General features: G+C 36.1%; 1 protein-coding gene across 8 annotated transcripts in view; it reads left to right on the top strand.

The window, feature by feature from the left end:
• The window catches only part of nrxn3a (neurexin 3a), a 327,753-nt gene extending 303,911 nt beyond the window's left edge, over nt 1-23,842 (top strand). For 3 of the 8 annotated variants that reach the window (XM_053509390.1, XM_053509387.1, XM_053509391.1), the window contains 2 exons: nt 7,363-7,441; nt 22,057-23,842. In XM_053509390.1, the coding sequence (XP_053365365.1) occupies nt 7,363-7,441; nt 22,057-22,358 (381 nt within the window). In that variant the 3' untranslated portion in view covers nt 22,359-23,842. Of the gene's footprint in view, nt 1-7,362; nt 7,451-21,393 lie in introns of all 8 variants that reach the window. The other 5 variants (XM_053509389.1, XM_053509388.1, XM_053509386.1 and 2 more) reach the window with 3 other exon arrangements.
• Nucleotides 23,843-23,969: the final 127 nt, after the last annotated feature.

Below are 23,969 nucleotides of genomic sequence, written 5' to 3'. Positions count from 1 at the left end.
TCGCGGGTTCAAGTCCAACTTTCAGGGCTGTGTGCGTGGAGTTTGCACGTTCTCCACGTGCTTGGTGGGTTTCCTCCAGGTATGCTGATTACCTCCCATAGTCCAAAGACATGCAGATTAGGCTGATTCGTGTTTCCAAATTCCCCGCAGTGTGTCTTTGAGTGTGTGTGTGTGATGGATTCACATCCTGCCCAAGGTGTACCCCACATAGTGCCCTGAGTTGAATAAGTTACCTGCCCCTTTATTGCTTTATTGCTAATAATCACGTATTCTATTCCTACATTACATGTAAAAAAGAGAAATTGATAATTGGGTAGAATAGATCTTAATACAAAGATCAGATTGCATATTTTATCTGCTTTATAACATTAATAACAAATACAATGGATGAACCTTTTTTCTTTCTCAGTCTCTTTTTATGAATCCGATTCAATTCAATAAAATTTTACTTCTATTGCATTTTTAACAATGGTCAAAGTCGCAAAGCAGCTTTGCAGAATCTAAAGCAAATGTTGGAAATGTGAGAAAATGTGTATAAATGAATCCCCTATTAAATGTTAAAGATGAGAATTATATCAGTGTACCTGTTGTGCTTCAAACCCTGATCCTGTCTCTACACTTAACTTCCCGAGCGTCTGCCGTCGTTCCGTTCACCTTCTGCTCGAGTCTTTGCTCCAGTCAACATCTGCGCTGTGCGTTAATAATGAGCCCTCTGCTCTGCCAGCCATGTGCTCCTACCAACACACATGTCAATAGAAGTACTTATCTCCTCAGGAAAATGTGCGCCGAGGGCTTTATTTGGACGGCGTTCAAGGTCAACAGTCAGCAAAACACTGCGTTCTGTACTTCATGCTAATGCGGAGGAAAAGCCGGCTTTGCAGGGAAACTTTTAGACGCGCGCTAGCGGGTTATTTTTATTATAAGCTAGCACCTTGTTTGACCTTTTGTAGAGCGATGTTGGGGATTGTTGCTTTTTTTATACCGGTGTTGTTCAGAGCGGTTGGGTCTGCCTAATTGAGATGCTGCTGCTGCTGCTGCTGCTCTTCTGCTCCATCATTCCTCAGCTCGCTTCTGCACCCAGTAGGACACTAATATTTCCTGGCACCGCTCAGGCCGGGGCTGTCAGTTATCTCTGAGTCGAGCCACGGTAAATATCCTGCATTGATTAGGTCGATTTGCATAGGCTCAAGGCGAGGAGCTGAATGCAAACCAGCACCATTTACACCCAAAATACCACAGCCTTGGCACGCCGCCTGATCTGAAGCTTTCTTTTCTTTAAAACTGTAGCGTTTTCCACTGAGATAGCAGAGCTGCGGCCATGCCATAGTTTGTAAAATATTTTTTTCAAAGCTGAATGTGGACATGAGGGTTTTTTTTATTTTTTTATTTTTTATTTAGCTATTTTTTTTACATGCTAATGTTTTTTTTTCTAAAAGCAATACTGTACATTTACTTAGGGCCCCAAGGCCACCCTGGAGTGCACTTTTTTTTAAGCACTGTGTAAAAAGTAATGTACAATCTTTGTGAAGCCAAAAAAAGAAAAGGGAGGAAATGTATTTGCTGTTTACTAGTTACAGTCTAAGTAAATTAGCAATCCTTATGACACGATCATAAACAAGCGAAGATCATGTGTTGATTGTCTGGTCTAAAACAAAGGGGAAGAAAAAACAGAACATAAAAGATTATCAAAAAAAAAAAACTTTATACCAGCCTGTTGACTTAAAAGTAGTATTTAACTAGCACGCTATAGCAAGAATAGCATGAAGTGTTCAGCTAACTCATGTTAAATTGCTAGGTTGTTACAACTACTTATGAAAACAATATGTACAGTAACTAGCGATCTAGGAAGTATCTAGAATCAGAAGTTTACTAACTTCTTTGCTATTAGCTATGACAAAAAGAGATTTACTTATTTACTCATTCATCAATCTGCATGTCTTTTGACTGTGTGAGGAAACCAGAGAACCCAGAGGAAACCCACCAAGCACAGGGAGGACATACAAACTCCAAGCTCACAGAGGCAAGAATCGAACCCAAACCCCGGAGGTGCGAGGCAACAGTGCTAACCACTCAAAACAATTCAAACATTTAGAAAAGTTAATAAAAGAAAATATAAAATAAGTAGACATTAAACTTCACTTTACCTCAATTTATGATGGCTCCCTTTTTTTCTTGCTCCCATCTTTGCTAACATTCTTTGATGCTATCCAGGATGTTATGTCTTCACTAAATCTTGCACAAAATAACCCCAAAAAAATACTGTATGTAAACTCAGATTTGAACGTCTCCCGGCGTTCAGTTCGGCTCGGTTCATGTGCGAGGTACCGCTAATGCATGCTAAGTTGTTAAATTGTTACGAAAAGCTATGACGAGTGGCTTTATGTTTTCAAAAGTGCTCAGTGCTCGCAGAAGCGAACAGTTCCGCAGTCTGATTGGATCATGAAATACTGTACATTCTACTGTACTATCTACTACCCCAGCATAAGAAAAAGGAAACCTGATACTCAGTTCAGTACTGGTGTTTCATTATCAGATAGCCAACACTTCAGTTTAGTAGAAACGTCTTGTCTTTGTTAATGCAAAAAAAAAAAATCCCATCATCCTCTTTTTTGGTTTCATCCTGCACTCATTTACACTCTGCTTCCAGGCTTCTGACCTTGAGCGAAGCCATGACACCAAATAGAGTCGGGTTAATGCAGAAAAATAGATTAATTTATTAATTTTTTTTTTTCAAAGTGCCTAGCTTATGATGCAGCGTCAGTGAAGAATTATGATGAACTTATCTCGACAGGATTGGAGCGGATCTCTTGGCCGTATTGCAGTCATCAGTTCCCTTGTTTACTGATATGCCTATAGTAAATAATCAGTATTGCTTGAGTATACACTGCCGGTTTTACCTAGCAGATTAGCGATTTTTGAGCATGCTAACTGTGGGCGGTTTTGAGAGATTTATTCCCAGAGTAAGCAACCCAAGCACTTTTTTTTTCACCGGAACCACAGGCTATTCAAACAAATTCTGCCGACTGAAAGAGAACCGTTTGTGTGGAAGAACCGTCAGCGTTCCCCCCGAGCGAGCCGTCATCACATTTCAGCGTGTGTGCATTTCAGCACTTCAGGATGAGAGGCCGGTGATCCCATCACTGCAACCCGGTCCTCCTCGTTCTCGTACTCAAGCCTAGATTTAGTAAGCGCTCGTATGCGTGGAAGGGTTTGGGGTTAAAAGAGGAGAAAGCAGTGTTTAGATGATAGTGTTTAGAGGTTCTTGAGTGTGATGACGCTTCTGCGGAGTGCAGATATTTTTAGGATGCAAGAAAAGTGTGTAGTCATGGTGAGTGAGAGCTGGTAATGAGATATACGTGAACTAAAATCGAATAATTCCAAATCCTCTCACAAATCATCATCTTAATCCGACTATTATTTTCACCTCCTGGTCCTGTCTCCGCCTCTTGCGTTGTGGACTTTCGGTTCACCTGATTCTCGTGTCTAATTATGCACACAGTCACGTTTCTGAGTCTCTTTGCGAAGTTTGTTTTTTATGTAAACGTGCACCACTGAGCCATTGTTTCCTTTCTATCCCCTCGTTCCACTTTCTAGCTGCTGGCTTTATCGACTTCCTGGTTTTGACCCGCTGCCTGTTTCTCTCATTCATGTCTGTGGATAATCCCGGTTTGTTTTCTGCCCGCTGGGAGTTTAACCCATGCTGTGGACTGTGACCATGATTTCTGGTCTACTTACAATTAAAGCCACCAATCGAAACACAAGAACTAAAAATAACTGAGAAGGGTGTTTATAAACAACAACAAAACTACTACTACTATGGTGCTACTACTAATAATGATAATAATAATTACAATAATAATAATTATAATAATAAAATATATATATATTTTTTAATTTTTTAAATTTAATACTAGCTGTAACATCAGTAGCCTATTGACCATAAATATCTAGCATTTAATATCTAATATCTAGAGAAAGTAGTGTTCGACTAACGCAGTAAGTTGATAACTTGTTACTACTAGCTACATGTATGACTAGCTGAAACGCACTAGTTGCTCTGATTCGTTATATTGCTCTTTCGAGATGTACATCTATAAGTTAAACTTTTGTTCCAAGTAGTGTTTTAATCTTTTTTTTTATTTTTTTGCCTATTGATTACGATTTTTTTTTTAATGCTATTTTTCCTAAGTTCTTGAGCGTATCTTTGATCTGTGATGGCCGCAGCACTGACAGCTGTATGAGACTCACTTCAGACTGTAACGATTCTGTCTATCTAAACTTAAGGTCCTAAACATTTACACATATCATCACTGTCCTTATCAAAAGGGTTCACAGAGGAACCAGTAAACACTTGGAATGTAGTAATGTAGACCTGACTTAGAAAATCATTTGTCCCTTAAATAATGAATAATTTCTTCAACGCTGAGAATAAATGGATTGGATTTAGGTGGATTTGCTTATCTCTCGGACACCGTAAAGCATTAAACTCTCACAGCTTACGAAAGTATTCTGGGAATTTGATATAAACCTAATGTCACTGTCAGGCCGGTTAAAGAAAAGGGATGATTTAAGGCTTGGTGCAGAGATGAAAACATATACTGTGAAATGTACAAACATTTTCCCATTGTTTCTGTTGGAACGAGCCCTTTTACTGCCTGCTATCAAAAATCCTATAAATAAGTAATTATAAACTGTAAAAACTTGAAAGCACTACATATAACATTGAGAACACATTTATTCGAAGAAACACACGAAACACCGAAGTCCTTCATTACACTGTAACTCTCATAAATCGTTACAACCATTTGTTCTAGTTTTTCGGATTTTAAACTATGGTCAGTCATTTAAATGACATATACAGTATACAGTAATACCTGAGTACAGTGGCGTAGTTGGTCTTGACTTTGTTTATATTATAGGACAAATTATTGGATGCTTGTGCTGACCAGGCAATGAAGTAAATGATAATCAATGTGATTTGTGGAGTATTAGTTTGAGTATGCATATCTTTTAAATTGTTGGCGCGTAGGTAGGTAGGTACTGTAGGTAAGGTTGATAGATAGATAGATAGATAGATAGATAGATAGATAGATAGATAGATAGATAGATAGACATATGAATAGTTTTGACTGTTACAGTTTTAGCTTTGGATACCTTTTGAATATTTAATATATTTATATTGGTTTACTTTGAATTTGGAATATTGATTTATAAAGCATATTTTCAACTTTCCACCCAATTTTCAACTCAAATATTTTCTTGCATTCACAGCATTTAACAGTAAGTTCTTTAAATTGTTTGTGACATTAAACATCCTTCTCTCATTCCATGCGGGGAAAAAAACGGAGATCGTTTTAAATTTTCTCTGGAATCAGTCAATTACCTTTCTCATCACCTTCTGCATCTGCGATCTCTCCCTGTCTTTCAGCCGCAAGATGACTCATTTGCCACACTAAATATAAATTCAATGAATAATTTTATATTTACTCAGAGAGATATTCCTTAGCACTCCAGCGTAGAGAGTCACCCTGTCTGCAATCTCACGCCCGCCCCACTGATGCACATTCAAATGCATTTTATCGCTCAACTTGACCAGAGTGGGGAGAAAGCTCTTCCTTAGTCATCCAAAGCCATCAACCATGTAGAGGGGAAGTGGAAAGGTAATGGTGTGAAAGTGGAAGGGGAGTGGTGGGGTGGGGTTGGGGGTGTTGGGGGGGCTTATTTATTAGCCAGTCAAAGCCAATCGTATTTACGATTGTGCGCTTCCACAGATGAGAGTACTCTCCATTACATCTTCTGTTATTTATAATTTCATAAACCCGCACTATGACAGCGCTTATTTTATCCTGCATTGGAATCTGCACCTTAATAAAGCCATGCCAAGCACAATATGTATGTGTGTGTTTGTGTGTGAAAAACGAGCTCTCAGCATCGGCCGGCGTGAGCCACTGAAGATTTTGAAGAGGGGGGTAAATCAGAAGCGGAGACGATGCGGGCCGGGCGCAAAGATAATCTTAGGCTTCGGTGTAGGTTCGAGACCTGTGCTCTCTGTCAAACTGTGCTTACTGCTCTGTAATGTATTGTAATGAAAATCCAAGCAAACTATTAAAATACCAAATGGAGGTGACTGCTAGAAACGATCAGAGGCAGCAATCCTTCAGAACGAGTTTAAAATAAACCCAGGGATGAACTATGGAGCTTAGAAATTAAAGTGTGGGTTGGGGGAATTTTTTATAGTAAAAATAAATAAATAAATAAAAGTGATGAAGCTTGTGCAAATCTGCAAATCAGTCTTTAGGTCATGTTTGTTTCTACAGGTGATTCTGTGGCTGTGGTGTTAATTGGCTCATGATGGAGGAAATTTTATAAAAGCTTGTCCTTGCTTGCACCCGAGATACTGTTAAGGGCAACATCTGAAGAACAAGTGTCTGGTTCTAGGATTTATACAGAATGAGTATTATAACCAGCAAGTGAACTTAGTAGAACTTTGGAGTTGCTTCAAATGGATTCAAGGTCACAGCAAGATCAACTGTGTGAAATAGGGTTTCTTCCTTCTTGTTTGATGTATACTTTAAACATAAGTTACAAGAAAGACTAGACATGCTGGCGGCTGTGGCTACCCTGTCGATTTCTACATCCGTCCAGTCTTCCATTATCTATATTGCTTATGTTGTGTAGGATGGCAGGCAGCCTGGAGCCTTATTTAAACCATCTCACTGGGCACAAGGTAGGGTATTGTATGGATATTGTACCCCACCTCATGCCCAGAGTACAATATCCATTGCAGGGCATACACTTACACACTCCATCACGTCTGTTTCGATTGTAGAAGAAAATATAGTGTATATACAAAGGAAACCCAGCAAACACGGAGAGGACATGCAAACTCCAATACGAGGATTTAAATGCAAATGAACCCAACACGCCCGCTGTACACACAAGCTTACAAACACAAAATAAAATGTTTTTTACAGAAACGCGTGGTCACAGTGTTATAGTAAACAGTACATGCGCACACAGATGTTAAATATATCAGTAAGAGACGCACACTAAGACCCAGCAGGGGAGACGATTACCCACAATTCCGGCTCAGTTGTGATCACGTGACGCTCAGCTTCAAAACAAGAAGCGCATGCGTGATACATGATACTCGGTACTTGTATACCAAGACTTGCTCATTTTTCAAATCAAATTTTATTAAAAATCTTTGCTCGTCTTGCAAACCACGTTACTCGCAATCTGAGGTTCATGTATAAAAAATAAAAAAGGGGTCAGCAGTCTCTGCAGTGTCAATTCTGATGCCCTGTAAAGATAGAAACTTTCTCACCTTTGTACTTCTTTGCATTTCTTTCATCTTTTTAGAGTGCAGATGACATCGTCACATCAGCCGAATGCTCCAATGACGACGAGGACCTGGAGGAGTGCAACTTCGAGCACGCAGGTGGGCTAGGTCAGTTTAATTCTGCTTGCTCCTATGTGGTGGTCTTTCATTTTGCAACAGAGGATCAGATCCTCAAAGCATCGCCGCCCCCCCATGGATTGATAAAGTGTAACTTCCTGTCTAGCTAAGCCAAGCCAACTTCCTGTCTAGCAAAGACGAGCCAAGCAAGTCATTCATTCAGGCATGAGCTTATCTCTAAATTCCACTCCGTAAGTCTTAAGAGATGCCCTTGAATTCAGTCGACACCAGTTACGAGCTACACTTGGCCATGGGGTTTTCCGAAGTGGTTAACATGCTCGCATTTCCTGCTAATTTTGTCTTCCCCATCTCTAATGAGGATGTACGAGCAAAATTAGTACCGAGACGTGACATGTTCTCTGCATTGATGCTTCAAAATGTATCATAACCAGAGGTTTTATCTGTCATGTGACACTGGATTGCATTTTTTACATGATACATTTTGAGATGTCTCAATTTTAATTTTTGTTTTCTTTCATGCCAAGTTATAGTGTGATATGTAGAAGAGTAATTGTGATGAAAGTAGTGTTGATTTATTTTGGTTCCCTCATTATTTTAAGGCTTAAGTTAAGCATTTTAATAGAGAACAGATATCATCGAATTTCTGTGTACAAATTGTTTCTTTTTTCATTTTCATTTTGTTTTGTTTTTTATATGTATTTTTTGAACAAGTTATTCTGCTGAGAATTTTTTTCCCCTCAATCCAAATAAGACATTAACATAAAAAAATTAAAATATAAATCAGATTTAAATTCAGAACGCTTTTGAAAGAAGTTGGGGTTTGGCTTTTTTTGTAAAAAAATAAAATAAAATACATTTCGTCTGTCTTCTCACTGTAAAACTCCATATTATATTTTATTCTAATCTTTGAAATTGAATGAATTGTAATATTTTAAACAAATATAATATTTAATCTTAACTGCAATTCAAACATCACTTAATTTATCATAATTGTAATGAAAAATATTATAATTTTTATAATTAAAATATTTTTAAACACCTTAATAAAATGTTTGTCTTCTGCTTATAGAAATGTTCTAATATATTTATAAATTTAAAAAAAAAAAACTAATATATATTTTATGACATTTTGCTGTTAAGAAATTGCCAGTGCCAAAACAACACAGTTTTAATATTTTGATTATATATTTTTTAATTAAGCCAAATATGGCATAGCTGTACTTTTAATAAATAAATACATAAAAAGAGAAGCCTAATAATAATCTAACTACATTTTCATTGGGGTGCTCTTCTCACAATGTTTTGGCCATTTTCTTTAATTTTTAAAATGTCCAAGACGGAAAAAATATTGTTTATTGTGAAAGATTGTTACCAAATAAAGTTTTTAAGTAATTTGGTATCTTATAACTGCAATAAATAAACATGAAAAAATTGCATTTTGTAATTTTATATAAAAGTAAATGCATTGTTTTTTTTTTTATTATAAAAACTATTTGAAATCTAAAACAATATAGTCTAAATGTATAAATATATTGTAGTTTAAAATTAGGTTAAAATTTGTTAAGTGGATTTTTTCCCTTTAATTTAAAATATAGGTTTTTTTATTATTATTATAAAACAAATCTTGAACAGTAACTTTATCAATTCATCTACATTTCTCAAATATAAAAAAATACATTTTTCATTTTATATCAAAGTCAGCGCTCACATCATTCCACTTTCACCAAAGTGCTCTTCATATAATATTAATATTAACACGCCGGCCGTTACGGCAATAAAAAAACGGTCACGTATCAGGCAGCTGGATGGTAATGTAAAACTCTCCAGCGTGCCGAGCCCTGGAGTTCATCGCTCTCTAAAACACTCATCAATTATCTCTGCGTAAAGAAGGTTCGAGGGCTTTTAGCGAGCTCGTAGCCCACACAAATGGCTTTTTGTCCTCTATAAATTAGAGGTGATGGATGTTTTGCGTGGACGAGACAGACGATTCAGAACATCGAGTCTCATTCCTGATTGTCAATCCCAATTTCTGTCAAATCTTTTTTTTTCCAGCTGAGATAGTCGGAAAGTGGGAGCACTTCTTGATCTCTATCTGTATCATGAAGAAAAATCGCTAGGGCCCCAATCATCCAGTCACGTTTACACAGAAATTCATGCCATCATTTCTAACCCCATCAGTTGATGTTGGACAGCTGCATGAGACGCTCTCGTTCTGGGGTTATTGTCTTTTTGTTTTTCTTTTTATTTATTTTTGTTTTCTTTTGTTTTCTGAGGCATGTCTGGCTGATTTAGTTTATTTCGGTTTGGTTTTGTTTTTCCGTCGTTCTGTTTTTGTTACCTTTCTAATGGGTTTCTCATCTGTTTCATGGCCACGACGTTCCTGTTGTCTCGCCTCATCTTGTGCCGCATGATTTGTTGGTGTTGGTCAAAATTTCTTTTCTTTTTTTTTTTGGGCTTCAAATTTGACATTCCCATTTTTGGTAAAAAAAAAAAAAAAAACTGGCAACAAAATCTTTTCTTGCCATCCAAAACAAGCAAGTAATATTAAGAAAGTTGTGTAAAAGAATGGTAAATACTATCCTCTTTTTTCCTTTCGCCCCTCCCCCGCCGTTCTGCATAAGCTAATATTGAAATGCAGATGGCATAAAAAGAATTTTATTGCCACAAAAAAAAAAAAAAAAAATCATCTCTCAGTCAGTCATTTGTGGCATGTTAGAGTGTATGGTAGCTTCTCAGCTAGAACCATCCTCCGGAGAACTTTCCGTCGTCATGGTTTACTGCATGGCTCCGTGTCGTCTGCTCCACACACCATCCACACTAACCCCACTGGCTTGACGTATATGACTCCATTTTGTTTTTAGTTTCGTCGCCATTCTTAATTTTAAGGATTGCGGTTGCAATGATTGCTGCTGCATCGTCTCTGTGTGTAGACTTCCTGTCCGTCCACATGTCCGTGTCTGAAAGTGTCTTTGTGTCACGTGATTCTGTTCTCTGTTTGTAAAACTGTTGGAATTTTTTCCCCTTTTCCTTCAATTTCTCCTTCAAGAATTCCATAAGAGGCCTCTTAAATTTCAGTCATGATGTATAAACATGCTACAGTAGCTACCAGAGCCGAGGTTTAGTTTTCTTTTCATTTCCACATCAGGGTACTTGCTAGCAAATAGTTGTTAAAAGCCACGCCCATATCTTACATAAATCTGGATATTTTTTATAACACATTCTCACCAGATCAGTTTATCACCAGACAGAAAGTTTATTGGTTGTTTTCGTTGTTTTTTACAGTCAGAATAAAAAAGTTAGGATTCTTTAAACCTGGTAAAAATTTACAGTCATTAAACACACACCCAAAACGTTTTGCACTTGAAAATGCAAATAGTGTAAAGCTGAATAAATGCATCTCAAGATTTCTGTACAACACATAACATTTTATATAATTAAAAAAAAACAGGAAATCACCATTTTATTGCAAGATACAATAATTTTACAGAAATTCATCTCTAATTCTTTATTATTCTTTAAAGATAATAAACACAACACTTTGAAGAAATAATCTTTGAAAATAAAATTAAAATATATACATCCTAAAAATTACTGGGTTAAAAACAACCCAACTGTACTGTATAATGCTGGGTTAATTCTACCACATAAATTGGTCAAATGTTCTACCCAGATGTTGGTTCATTTTAACTGGAATGTTGGGTTAATTCTACCTTACAAATAGCTTATTATTATGTTCATGTTTTACAGTGAATCTGTAAAAAAAAAAAAAAGCTACTCCTTTTTTTATTAAACAGTTAAATTACTTTGATATACTGGTCTATTACAAAAAAAAACTTCCAAGTTTTGCAAACCATACATATATGCAATAAACAACATCCTATTAAATGTTCATTCATTTTTCAAAAGCACAAGAGCAGATAATCAACAGCGACATCATTACTATACTATTACTCACAAGGGCAGAATGGAGTAATAACACAAATAGGCTGAGGCAGCTTCTACAGAGCAGGATCTCTCTGTGACATTAGATATCTTTTCTGCAGAACAAAACTATCCAGCCCTGGTCTCATTTTAACATACAAACACTGTCTATGACTTTTCAAGTAGGCCTCGCTATTTCATAGCAACATTACAGAAAGTCCTCTACAGGAGCACACTACTGTACTTCGGATAGTTAATGTCAAAAATATAAAATGCCTTAAAGCACACATAAACCGCCCCAAGTAGTGTGCATTGCTCCAGAGCCTGTCCCACCAGAATGACGAATGCCTGAGAGCAGCGCTGGTCATCATCTCCCAAGGTCAGGATGTGGGGGTACGGCCTTGACACTTCAGCCTGCTGGAGGTATTCCACCATGTTGGTGCCAACCTTAGAAAGAAATAAAAGAAAGTAAAAAATTTGTTGAATAACAAAGATTAAATTGAATAATGCTATCGATTTAATGTGTAATAGGATTTATACTAAATAAAAAATGACAAAGCTGTCCATTAAGATAGGGTATAGGTAACCTGAAACAAAAACATGGAGACAGCTACTACCAAAAAAATATAATGCTAAATATTATTATTTTAAGTCAGACTAGTTAATGTGTTTGCTAACGCTAGCAACCTAACTAAATGCCTGCGTCATGCTAGCACTACAGTTAACAGTTTAGCGTTCATTCATCACTTCACCATCTTCGTACACCCTGCAAACATTCTACAGAGAAAGATAAAAAGCTCAGACATCTTATCCGTTTCCTTCACACACAGGTGGGGTTCTGTGGCTAACTATAGCAGCTATTGTCAGCTAAATTATTTTACCTCAGACCAGCCTGAAAGTTTGAGTGTAACCTTAACACGGTAACAGTAATATAGTGATCATTTTTCAGTCATATGTGACTTAGGTAAGTGAACATGTGTATACAGACCTTGTATTTAACGTAATTTTCCCTTAAATGCCTGAGAAGGATGAACCGTCACCAGCGCTCAAAAAAGAAGACACGAAGCTAACAGTCACTGAATACACCGGTGAACTTTGGGGGAGGAGCCAATCAAACTTCAACCCAGCAGCGGGGTTACACAAAAACTACCCAACTCTCTGTAAATAACCCAGAAAAATGACCCAACAGCGGCAACCCAGCGCTTGGGTAAAAAAAACAACCCAGCATTTTTTGGTGTATACAGTACATCAAGACTTACTGGTAAAAGTAAAACGAAATTAGCTGTGAGTCAAGTCAAACAAATAGAAATTTAGTTGGGAAAATATATAAATCACTTAAGACAAAACACAGATTTAACAGTAATCATTTACTTTTTTGTCAAGAAACAAAAAATCAAGAATTTCTAAAAAAAAAATAAAAAAAAAGAACAAATTGGATGTGTTTTTCATTGTTAAATTCAGAAAGAAAGAAATAATCCAGAGTATTTTTTTCCTTTCAGAATTTTATTTTTATAAAATCACATTTAATAGAATTGCATTTATGATGAGAAAGAAATAAAATAAAGAAGAAAAGATTAACTGACCTAATAAATCAACTGCACCACTTGTTTTTCATAGTGATAGAGATCAGCAGTAAGTCTCACAGGATCTTAACTTAACCCTTTTTGCTAGTAGATACACAACCAATAATGCAGTTGCATATCAGAGCTTTCTTGCTTCGTTGTAGAAAGGCAGTGTTTGCCGCTCTTGGAGACATTAAGATGATGCTAACTCGTGGCATGAGTGCAAATCCCAGTCATTGTGGAATGTAAGGATGTCATCAGCATAGCTATCCGCTTCAAGTATAGAAGATAAGTGAGTGAGTGAGTGAGTGAGTGAGTGAACTTTGCCAACCCTGCCGTTTCACACATAGCTAATTGCGCATTGCTGCCAGCAGGGAGATCTCTGATGATGACCCTTGTTATGGCCTATTTTGTTTTTCTTCGGTATCTTTTCAAAAGAACCTGTGATGATGCACTTCACACTCTTCCAGCCATAGTTGTACCACAGTATCTTACATGAGTACAATAGTTACAAATATAATACAGCAATTTGTTAATCGTACCTGTTAATCATAAAAACAAAAGCTATGGTGAGATTTGAACTTTTTTTGTTTGTGCCTAAAAAATATTGATCGAATTTTTAAACTGTAAATTAATTTTTTTTACATACATATCCTTTTCCATTGTTGGAGGAAAACAAATCTTTCTACAGTATCACAAGTTAAATCAAATTCATGGTTGAGTTTTCAATCAATGCCTTTTTTTGTTGTTATCTTGTTCCCGTCTCACCCCACAGAGCCAGGCGTAACTGCTAACGCTTCTACATTTTCATCCTACTGAGAACGCGTTCCCTCTGAACAAGACCAAAGTCGCAATTAGTAAAAACTCCCCAGAGTGTTAATTATCAGGCCGAGCGGTTCAGCTAATAGAGAGCGCTGTGATCAGTTTAGCCTCCTGCTAATTTACTTTCCGATCACAATAAACACGGGCGAAAAAAGCTTGCTCAAGGTCACCCGTCCACAAAACTGCCGAATCTTTCAGCACCAGCTTCTCTCTCTCTCTCTCTCTCTCTCTCAGTGCTGCTGGACTTATTTAAAGATTTCTAAAACATGATCAAAGCGCTTCACAACCAGGGCAGAACTCAATCCAAGGACAAAGACAGCAGTGATGATATTAAAGCTACAGGAATTCAGCAATGGAGTGAAAAGCGCTTTTGTAAAATCTCAGTGAAAAGAGTCGCAGAAGATGGATAGATCCAGAAAAATCGACTTATTTACAGTAATAAAAGCAAGACAAAGAAGAAGAGGTAGAAAAAGGGGCATAGAAGTCAAAGAACCAAACATGACCTTTAAAAAAAATAGCTGTTTAATTTTAAATTATTTCACACATTCTGTGTTTTTATTTCACCTGCCCTTGTGCAACAGTTAAAATGTGAAAACATAGATGAACAAATTAAAAATAGAAAGTAAAAGAAGTAAGTAAAATGTTACAGTTATTTTTTAGTGTAACTTTAAAAAATTAATATGAACTTAACATATTGCAAAAAAATAACAATAAAAATATCCATTGATTTCATAATAAATAATCCACCTTCCAAAAATAAGATGAAATTTAATTTCATAAATTATTACACTTTTTACACTATTCTAAAACAAATTAATTAAAATGCTGGCGAATATGTAACATTCAGTATGTTGAATATTTTCAACTTTACAACAATCCTCGCCTCCCTTCACTTTGAACACCAGATGGCGTGATCTGGTAAACTCCTCAAAGTTTGATACTCCACCCTCCCACACTCACACACTGAGAAGTTTCTTTTAATGCGAGTGGGTTTGCCCCATGCTGATTGCAGGAACGATGGCGGAGACGGAAGAGAGCCCGTTGTTTGGCTCCATCCTGTGCGGGAGTGCTCGTGCTTATCACGTGTCGGCAGGTGGCTGTTTAACAGCGCAGGTTCTGCTTAATTTGCTCCAGTGTAGTGCAGCCACTGATAAGATTTAGCACCAAGATACAAACCTGATGAAAGGAGCAGAAAATACATTCAGAGAACTGTTAGAAAGATATGTTACTGTTATAAACCATAGAAAAATATGTAATATGCCACTTGATTTTCTTTTATAAAACCATAAATAACTTATAAAGCAAAATAACTTAGAATAATTTCAAAATGTATATAATTTACATGTTGTTGTTGTGAAACAATGCAATAGCTTCACATTGGGTGTTACATTCTGTAATTGGTTAAAGTTCTTACAATAGAGTATGAAAAGTTGTGCAAAAATTGTCAAACTGTTACAATGCATAACCTTTTAAATATTTATATTACTTACAATTCATAACCTTTTAAATATTTATATTACTTATAAGGTATCTGTAATTATGGTTAATGTACAAATTAAAACTGAAGATATCCTCAAAAAATATATAAAGACAGATATTGAAAACATTGTGCTAGTACAAATTCACATTAGTACATAATGAGTCAAAAAAAAATGTGGAATAGACAACATTTGGGATGTGAATTTCCATGAGTAAAAAGTGTACTGTTGATCTGAGCAACAGGAATTCTATATACTGCACAATAGGTCTAGGTAGGCTTTAAGGAAAAGAAGAGATGTAAATTTTGCCTAGTTAAAATGCAATTTTTACTAATAAAAAAGAAGTGTTAGTATTAAAAATTACCCTAAATTTACCTTAAAGTTACTTTAAATTTAAATTCGACTAAATGAATAAATGACTATGACTTCTAAATTACTTAAAAGCTAAAACTGTACTTCTCTTAAAATAAAATATGACTATACTGTAAACTTTAACAACAAACAATGCAGTACAATAGCAAGTAACTGCACATTATACTATACGAGATAAACCTTATAACACAGGGTTCTGGACAAAATAGTATAAACAAAGTGCAATTTTACAACGGTTTTTTGTTGTGCACCAGACAATACACATTATACAAGATGATATACAATATAAATTAGTTTATTATTGTACATGTAATGGAATATGCATTTATGTTGAACAGAATTTACCTAAACAGCATCATGAGGACCAAAGATGTTTTAAATTCTATACCAAAACCATGAAAAACTATTGTGTCTTGAAATGTCAAAGCGAAATGTCAGAGCAAAATTAAATCCATCATTTAAGAATGCTAAGTATGTATGATCTGTCAGGATGTTTCCACCACCATGCTTCACTTTATGTACTGCGGATTCACAAAGTCTATTTCAGCTTCAGGTTATAACAGTACTAGATGTTTAATGGTGGTGAAAACCTATCGTTGAAACATTCTCAAGTTCACTGTAAAAGTAGATTTAAAAAAAAAAGGTTTTAAAGGTGTAAATCATTTCAGAAAAACATATTATTATTCACAGAACTTGTAGTTAAAACAGTTATAGCAAATTCAAAATCAAAATTTTATTTGTCACATATACAGTCATACACAGTACGATCTGCAGTGAAATGCTTAGAAAACATTTAGCAAGCTAAATGCTGTTGGTGTATTGTCAGTAAAGGAATGTATAAAAGTTTGTAGTATTTTTTTTTTTACTTTAGTTTGTATATCGGTATATATGCTGTATTTGCAGTCTGATGGTATGAAGGTACAGGTCTAGTCTTACAGATAAAAAATATATATATATATATTACTGGAACACTACTGAATTCTGTATTGTGATTGATCAGGATGGTTGATTAATTTTCTGTAACAGCGGCTCTGAAAATAGTGCAGCAGATTTATTTATTAATGTAAAGTATCAAAAAGTAACAAAAGTTATCAAATCATTGACATTTCTTTGTAAGATATTAATTTAACACAGGGAAAAGGTACCACTGTCATTTTAAAAGTTTCACAGATATTTCACAACATTTAATTACCATAATGTAGTCAATCATTATGTAACGATTACATGTAATTAAAAGTAGATTTCAATAAAAAGCATCTTATGTAATTCTTTACTTAATTCTTTCAATGCAGCCACATCTTAAAGCCATTTCATTCTGTATTACAATCTGTTGATTTTTAAGTCTTCAGGCCTCTTGTGGAATTCTGATTTTATCTAATGTACAGATTTATTTTGAACCAAAGTCTGTGGGTGTGGAGAACAGTCACGCTCTCACCTCACCTCAATTAGCAATTACTAAATCAAAAAAATAAATAAAAGGTCCACAATGAAGTTGAATTTGGATTTTGATAGAAGCCATTAAAATGGCGAAGGCTGTGCTGGAGCGGCTCGGTCACCCACAGGCCTCGGTTACAGCGGCTCGCCTGAGCCTGATCCTCTCTTTCTCTGTGTTTAATGTCGTACCTGAACGCAGCTTGCTCTGTCGTTTGTCTACTCTCCCTAAATGCAACTTACTTTAAGCATGCATCAACGACATCCTGCAGTACAAAATTAACCCATTTTCAGCCCAATTTTCCTCTCTCTTTGACGTACATCCAGACTGCACGCCTGTTTACGTGTTTAAGACTAACAACAACAGATAGATTTTGTCTCTCGGGTCACGTGACAGAGGCGGCGGTCGGTTGCGCGGCCGCGTAATCGGCTGTCCGGCTCTCGACTGTGTCCGTTTTTTTAATAGTTTGTGCATCTGGTTGTAGTGTGTGAAAGTGAAAGTTTAAATTGCTTTGCTTTTTTTGTCTGTTTTTTTTACACATAAAACAAATTATGTGTTTTTCTTCTTTTTAAATAGCAGTGTTTCAAACTTAAGAAAGATGTAAACACGAAATTAGAAATTATATTCTTTTTTTTTGTTTGTTTTTTGTTTGTTTGTTTTTTTGGATTTGGAACTACTTCATCGAATACCCTATGTGCATATACCTTTTAAAATAATCATAATAATAGCAATTTTACAATTCATTTTAAACAAAGATTAAAGAGTTAATTTTTTATTGCAATTTAATTGTAAACATTTTAATTGTTTTTTTTTCATTAAATAAATGATAAATTATATATGCAGCACATATGATTGTCGGTGAAAATGTTCCACATCTCAGTGTTGTTTTTCATCAAATTCTGCTAGCGATCTTGATAAACAATTGACTTTTGAACTGTTTTTTTTTTTCCTTTCCTTTTCTTTTTTTCTGTTTAAAACTGCATGGCGAAGAAGTTGCAGTTTAGGGTTTGTCAGATTGTCAGTGTTAAGAGTTTTGTTCTTTTTTTCGTAGATGGGCATGTATATGCTCATTGTTTGTATATCCCCATCCCTTCCTTACAGCCAAAAGCTCTAATGCCGCCCGACCGCTTCGTACTGCCTTTACATGGACATGGCAACTGACTTACACAATCACCCCCATCATTATCATCTCCTACGTAGTATGTTCATAGGTCCAGAACCTTCCTCACCTTCCTCCTCCTCCTCCTCTTCCTTTTCCTTCTTCTCTTCCTCCTTCCTTCCCCTTAGCTATGGCAAAATATGTACAGTCATCCATCCATTCAGAATTTACGATTATGAAATCAATCCAAGCAAAAAGTTTAATTACTAGAATGTAGATATTTATTGAAAAAAATGCTATATATATATTATAAATATATCTATCTCTCGAATCCAAGGCTCAAATATGTACAGATTTTTTTGTATTTTAACAAAGAAAAAAAACAAAACAGAATAATGGTGAAGTTTATTTTTCATGTTATGTGGTGTGGATGTATGTGTTGTTGCCTCCCTGTATACTCATGTCTGAAGATTATATTATTATCAAGAAATACAGTGGCTAGTAAATTTTCTTTTCACAAGAGAGAGAAAAAAACAAAACAAAACACTTGTCCAAGGACATTCTTACACAACTTTCTTTTGTGCATTTTTTCTTCATGCCAAAATCATGCGGGCAATTTGTTGATGTAAGTTAACAAAAATCTGGTATGCTTATTTTTCCCTTGAAATATTAATTTTATGTTTATTTAAAAGCCTTTTCTTTATTTTTTTTTCTTTTGTGCAATACAGTATTCTTATTGATTTACATTGTGCTTGTCTGTGAGTAGTAATATTGCTAAACTATTTGCTTTTTTTAAATATATATAATTTTTTATTTTATTTATTTTTTTGCCTTTTAATTCTGAAACTGCAGTTAAGCAAGTGGATTTTTGTTTGTTTTTTGTTTTTCGTTTATTTGTTTGTTCTTTTTCTTCAATTTATTTTCACTGGTTAAATATTTGAATATTTGCTATTTATTGCTAGTTAATTCTGAAACTGCTTTTAAGCAAACAGTTTTTTTTCATTTAATTTAATTTGATTTAATTTGATTTAATTTTCCAAGTTGAATTTTATTTTAATTTCTTTTCATGCTGTGTATTTGCAAACCTGAATGGCAGGACTGTCTCTCTCTCGCTCGCTTTAAAAAAACAAGTATTATAAATAAATTTTTAGCTTTTTATAAAATAGGAACAGCTGTGTAAGGAGCAGACGATATGACTATTATATCGTATCACATTTCTTCAATGCAAGTTTAAAGATATAATTCTATAAATAATTCTTAAAATGTTAAATATTTCAAAAAAAAAACCTTAAATGATTATGCGCTATTGCGATATCAGTATCAGTTTATTATATCACACAACCATAGAGTGGATCCCATTCTTGTTTTTTTATCTCTGCCCCATGAAATACAGTAAATATAAGATTTCGGACGTATCGATGCTAAGCAGCAGATTTGCATTTCTAATTAACGATGCGTCTATGCAGCAGTACCTCTGCTCTCTTATTTCGGGGTTCATTTATCTACTTGTTTGCTGCGTACACGTGTTTGTATCTTGCAGCAGCTAGAAACACGCAGTTTGTGTTTGGAAGAAACAACGCTGGCGGTGTGATGTGTACAAGGAGCTAATTAATCCCCCGTTAACTCGGCAAAGCAGCTTGTTCGTCCACCGCACAGCGAAAACGTTTCATGTTAATCAGCTTTTCGCTCAGATCAGATTTTCATTAGCTGATAAAGTCTTTACGGCAGACGGCTAAGTCTTTGTGACAGTGTTTAAAAACATAAAGAAGAAAGCCGTATCTGGAGAAATTTAAAACATGGTTTAGGTTTCCAGCTGGCTCGGTGTGTGCTCCTCAAAGGACCGCTTTTTTTTTGGCAGCAGATTAATTTTTGTAATCAGAAAAGATTTCTTGAACGCAGGGAGATCTGTATTCCAGAGAGTATTTTAGCGAGTTCAGCAAAGTGGATAAAAACACTTTTCCAAGTGTACCACGGAAGCATGAGGAAACACTAGCTAGTCGGATAACATTGAGAAAAAATACATATACGTATGTGATATCATGATACAGAAACAGTTAACATGGACATGAAACTGCTTTTTCCCATAGGAAATAATGTTAATACAGACCCAAAAATATAAAAAATATTACCAATTTCTTACAAAATAATCATGTTTTTGAATATAAAAACAATCAAGACATGTAAATTAATCAAAATATAAAATAAATAGATATTAATCAAAATTATCTATATGATTAATCTCACCTTAATTTATGGTATTAATTTAAAAAACAAACTGAAAGTGGCTCTGTTTTCTTCTTGCTACTATCTTTTAAAACTTTGCCTTGAGCCTGTATATATATATATATATATATATATATATATAATATATATATATATATATATATATATATATATATATATATATATATATTATGTGCATCTTTCAGCTGACTTTCTAAGAATTCACAATAATATTATAATAATAATAGATAATAGAATAATAATAGAAAAGTGAATTCTTCAGCAGAACGCGTTTAAACGGAACTCGGTCTGACTCTGAGCTCGGGGATCACTCAGCCATCGTCAGGGTTCTGAGACAGTCCACGCCATTTGGGTTTCAGTACACGGTTGTGTAAAAGGCACAAGGCCCGGAGGGGCATCTGGGGAGCCAGACCAACCCTCAGAGAGATTACATCCAAATCCTGCAGGATCTCCTGAAGGCTCCCTCAAACACAGAGTTCTCCACTTTGTGTGTGAAGGGAGATATTTTGTCCTTTCCGAAGTTCTATCTCGGTGGCATGAAATCTCATGGACAAATAACAAGAATGCAAATTTAACACAAAGATCAGCGTGAAAGGCAACTGTAAAGACGCTCCTACAGTATAACTAGTCCTCATAACACACTATAACACCAATTCCTTGACCAAATTCCTTAAGGATTGGCGGTTATAGAGTGTTATAAACATGCATAATGTCAACAATTAATAAACACACTTTAAACGTTGCTGTATTGCCTTTTTTAGACTAATTATAAGAGATGCGAATCATGCTTTATTAAATATTATATAACAGCGGTCTCTGGCTCTCTCATGAACACCTCTCAGGACCCCAAGCTTTATTTATTTATTTATTAGTTTATTAACTTTTTGTTTGTGTTTAAAATTTTGCTTTTACGTCCAGTCGCTTTGTATGAGTTTTCGTCTGGTATTTTATTTATTTTCCTTATTGTTGGTGTATTAATTTTTTTTTTTTTTTTGATTTCCAAATGCCTCCTGATTTAATCTGTTGTTTCTTCTCCATCCTAGGAGTTGAATTAGATCCCTTAGTACTCCCTCCTGTAGCTACACGTGCACCCTTCATCCCTCCCCCCCCAACCCTCCGCCCCCCCCTCACCATTATTGAGACCACCAAAGAGTCCCTGTCCATGGCCACTGAGGCGGGCCTGCCCTGCTTGTCGGACCAAGGCAGCGATGATTGTGATGATGGTGATGATGATGATGATGATGATGTTGATGATGATGCTGATGATGATGATGACTTGGTGATATCTGGGTATGGCTCTGGGGAAGCATATGACTCTAACCTGCCCCCTACCGATGATGAAGATGTTTACACCACCTTCTCCTTGGTCACAGATAAGACCTTATCCACGTCGGCCTTTGAAGGTGGCTACAAAGCTCACGCGCCTAAGTGGGAAGCCAAGGACTTTAGACCTAACAAAGTCTCCGAGCACGGTAGGACTACTACTACCGCGTCTTTTCCCCCCAATCCGAGCCGCTCCACCACCACCACCACCACCGCCGCCGCCGCAGCGCCGCCCAAATGGCCTGCGGGCAAAATGAATAACCGAGAGCTTAAACCCCAACCCGACATAGTCTTGCGTCCATTGCCCACTTCCTATGACGTAGACCGCAAAAAGCCGAAGAGCTCGTTAATAACCTCCCCCATGTTCCGTAATGTACCCACAGCGATCCCCACGGAGCCGGGCGTCAGGCGCGTTCCCGGGGCCTCCGAGGTCGTCCGGGAATCTAGCAGCACCACTGGAATGGTCGTCGGGATAGTTGCTGCTGCCGCTTTGTGCATCCTCATCCTCCTGTACGCCATGTATAAGTACAGAAACAGGGACGAGGGGTCGTACCAAGTGGACGAGAGCCGCAATTACATAACCAACTCAGCGCAGAGCAACGGCGCGGTCATGAAGGACAAGCAGCACGGCTCGAAAGGCAGCAACAAGAAACAGAAAAACAAGGACAAGGAATATTACGTGTGAGACTGCGCGACTGTGAAACGGGTGACGCCAAGGCGTATCAGGAGCAGCGCTGACAGAGAGAGAGAGAGAGAGAGAGAGAAAGAGCGAGAGAGAGATTTTCATTTTGGCACTGTGCTGAGGCACTGAGCTCTCACACCAACTGTAATATAAAGCACACTATTGTGTAAGCATACCACGATGGTAAATAGCGACATTAGTGACCTTTATTCTTCGATCCGGTCGACGCCGTTATCAGTGTAGAATACTTCACAGCTACATCATTATCTTAAAAAAAAAGTGACTTTTAAAAAGGTATGTGATCCTTGGCATTTTTTTTTATCCTGAAAAAAAAAAAAAAAAAACAAGAATGAGAGAGAGCGAGAGCGAGGAGAATATTGTTCTGGAAATTTCAAGCATGTGAGTGACACATGGTGTTATAAGAGATGGACAAAAAATATATAAATATATATATACATATATATATATATATATATATATATATAGATAGATATAGATATAGATACACATTGTGTGTGAGAATGAGACAGAAGGACTCTTGCCAAAAAATCAATCTATAAATACCTATGAAAGATTTGTATTGTTTATACATTATATGTGGTGTCAATTATTTTTTTTTTGCTCTCTGCAAAAAAAAAAGAGAAAAAAAAAGAAAAAAAATGTAGTAAATCAAATCAGACGAGCGAGGACGGCTCGCTGGCGCTCTCGCGGCACTGTTAATCAAACCTCGACCAAATGATTCGGATTTTACAACCGACTGTGACGTTTGAGGAAAAAAAAAAACAACGAAGAAGAAGAAGAATTTGTGAATTTGAGCGAAGTGGTGCATTTTATCTTTGTCTCAGTAAAGCGACTGATTGTAATGCATGCCATCTTTACACTACGATGTATGACGTTCAGCCGAGGTTGAACAGATCTGCCAGGCCAGTTGATCCATCAGACACAACTTTTCCTGTTTATTTGTTTATTTATTTGTTATTTATTTATGAATTCATTTGATCCTCACCTCTGAACGTGACGCTGCCGCCGCTGCCACCGGATGTCACGTTTCCTCCGCAGCTGGCGCCGGCTTTGATCTTTTTTGCGATCATGATGTATGTTGGTCCACTTCCTCTTGTTCTCTTTTTTATGAAAAAGCTGTCTGGTGCACACTGGCACTCCTACTATAACGCTGTTAACGGATGTCTATACGGAAAAATAAATCTAACGTGAAAAGTGTGAATTCTATCTGTTGTCACAGTCGACTGAAAAAAAAAAGAATAAAATATGTTTACATATTTTATTACATTATGATGATACAATAATAGCGGTTGTACTTTTTAGGTAGATTATATGTACATATTGAACTTGAGTTGTATTTTTTTTAGTAATTATTCTACTGTACAGAGAGATCGTATTGATCAACTTATTCCCTGTGCTTCATGAAGAAAAAAAAAAAAAACTTGACGTTAATCTAATGAAAGACTCTGAAGTCAGAAAAAAAACAACACAGTACACACATATACACACAAGTATTTTGTAATGGAAATCAGAGAATATTGTTAGATTAGAGGTCTAATCTTTCTGCCAGATGTTTCTAAGTCGCATGGATATTTGAATACTTGACGCTGTCAA

Source organism: Clarias gariepinus, chromosome 13 (genome assembly GCF_024256425.1).
Source record: "Clarias gariepinus isolate MV-2021 ecotype Netherlands chromosome 13, CGAR_prim_01v2, whole genome shotgun sequence".
Classification (NCBI taxonomy): domain Eukaryota; kingdom Metazoa; phylum Chordata; class Actinopteri; order Siluriformes; family Clariidae; genus Clarias; species Clarias gariepinus.
This window is presented reverse-complemented; position numbering and strand designations above follow the sequence as displayed.